The sequence below is a fragment of the Pteropus vampyrus genome, unplaced genomic scaffold (assembly GCF_000151845.1).
Source record: "Pteropus vampyrus isolate Shadow unplaced genomic scaffold, Pvam_2.0 Scaffold459, whole genome shotgun sequence".
NCBI lineage: Eukaryota > Metazoa > Chordata > Mammalia > Chiroptera > Pteropodidae > Pteropus > Pteropus vampyrus.
In genome coordinates, this window is record NW_011889240.1 from 349106 (window position 1) to 351139 (window position 2034).

Below are 2034 nucleotides of genomic sequence, written 5' to 3' on the forward strand. Positions count from 1 at the left end.
TCTACACCTGCCGCTGCTTCTCCGAGTGGAGGCACACGGAGGGCTGCAGGCCTTACCCTGACGTTTTTTAATGCCTATGGTTCAACAGGCATTTGAAAAACAGCTAGTGCGTTACACCGTGATTTCACGAGCATTACTAGGATGAGGCTAAAGCAGGGGGTGATGTCAGGCCTGGTGTGTGGAGAGTCACGTTCGGTGGCCCCCCTTTGGCCTCGGGTCGGGGTGCGTTGTCCTCTCCCAGGGCCTCCGCTGAGCTCCCTTTTCTCCTGGTCTTTTGGCGAGTGGTACCGGGTCATGCTGCACCCGGCCTGCATCCCCAGTGCTTGGTGCGGGCAGCGGGGAGGGAGAGGGTCTCACCAATGCCCGATCTCCTAGATGCTGCTGGTGGAGTTCTACAAGGGTGCCCCTGACCTCGTGAGGTTCCAGGAGCCCTGGAATCAGGAGCACACCTACCTGGACAAGCTGAAGGTACGACTCCTGCCCCAAGTCCATGCGAACCCCTCCTGGAGGAAGATGATTCTTAGGGAGCCCCTAAGACTCTATCATGAGCAGTCTGGGAAGCAGCGATTTCCTAACTTGTTTTGTACAAAAGTATTTCAGCTGGAAACTAACGCTGCCAAAACCTGATTTATCACACAGGGGTGGGGCGGGAAAATCATCCAAATGCGCATGAAAATGTGAAAGCCCCACAGACGTTTCATTTGCCCACGGAGTGGGGGAGGGGTTCAGACCTAGTTTACAGCCTTAGGAGCCACTGGTGTTGCGAACGTGCTCGCTGGCCCCACAGTATTGGGACATTTATGAGGCCTGGCACCCTCCCCAGTGTCTTATTTCTTGCCTGAAAATCATTCTCAGAAGACATACTCCACTCTCTCATGCAGAGAAACGCGGTTTTACACACTTGCTTGTTTCATTCAAACTTAAAACAGTGACCAGGGCTTAAAGTTGTCCTTGGTCATGTCCAACTCTGGCACTGGGTGGCGGTGGCCGTCTGCTGCCTTTGGAGGCCCTAGAGCTGGGTGGCCCCTGGCCTGTGTGTGTGGGATCCAGGTTCTGGTGACGGCAGGTTTGGAAAGTGCGGGCCCCCCCCCCCCCCCCCCACACAATTAGTCAGCTGGGCCTTTGGTTAACGTGTTCCTTCTTAAAAAGCATCGCTTTGGGGACGTCGCCTGTACCTTGGTTAGGCCAGCCCCTTCGGGCAGCAGCACTTGGGCCTTGGGGGGCAGGAGTGGGGGTGGGGCCAGGCCGGGCCCTCCGAGCAGTTCTGAGACGCCAGTCCTCCTTGTTTCAGATCTCCCTGGCCAGCAGGACACCCAAGGACCAGGGCCTGTGCCACGTGCTGGAGCAGGTCTACAGCGTCCTCAAGCAAGGGAGCTGAAGCCACCGGCCCGGGGAACTGGAATGGGTTAGGGGCTGCCACTCCACTCTGTGTGACCGGGTTGCATGATGGCAGGCTCAGATAATAAAGAGAAGCGAGCAGCCCAGGCACGTGTCACCGTGGGGTGGGGGTCCGCCAGCACTCATCTTTGGGCAGCCACGTGTGGCCAATCTGGGTCCCACCTCAGCCCTGCCCCTGCTTGGGGCTGTGGCTATGGGAAGGAGTGTCTTAGGGACATAATTTCCCACCTTGGTGACTGGGTAAATGATGGCCACCCCTCCTGGCTCACTGTGGGGCCAGTGCCCACACTGGGAGTAGGCTCTGGGTGGAGAGCGGGGGTGGGTGGCTGCACAGGCCCCACCCTGACCAGGGATCCCCTCGGGAAGGCCCCGCCCTGCACCACAACCAGGCAAGAGACTGTAGAAAGAGACATTTAATACTTAAAAAATCAGAGTACATTTCCATTTGCCCTAGATTGTGACCGAGGCCACTCTGCTCATCTTGGCTGGGGTGCCTGTGCCTCCCTCCTGTAACGGTGGTGAGGGGGACCTCAGGGACAAGCAGAACTTGGTGTCCTGGGGGCTGTGCAGGGTCACCAGAGGAAGGGAATGTGAAGCAGGCCCTGAGTCCCCCATTAAGCCAGCTGCAGGTCAGGC

The 2034-nt window shown here is 58.0% G+C and overlaps 1 protein-coding gene across 1 annotated transcript in view; it reads left to right on the top strand.

Moving 5' to 3' along the window:
• The window catches only part of MPND (MPN domain containing), an 8043-nt gene extending 6561 nt beyond the window's left edge, over window positions 1-1482 (top strand). The window contains exons 9-10 of the mRNA XM_011381931.2: window positions 376-468; window positions 1292-1482. Of these exons, the coding sequence (XP_011380233.1) occupies window positions 376-468; window positions 1292-1378 (180 nt within the window). The 3' untranslated portion in view covers window positions 1379-1482. The remainder of the gene's footprint in view (window positions 1-375; window positions 469-1291) is intronic.
• Window positions 1483-2034: the final 552 nt, after the last annotated feature.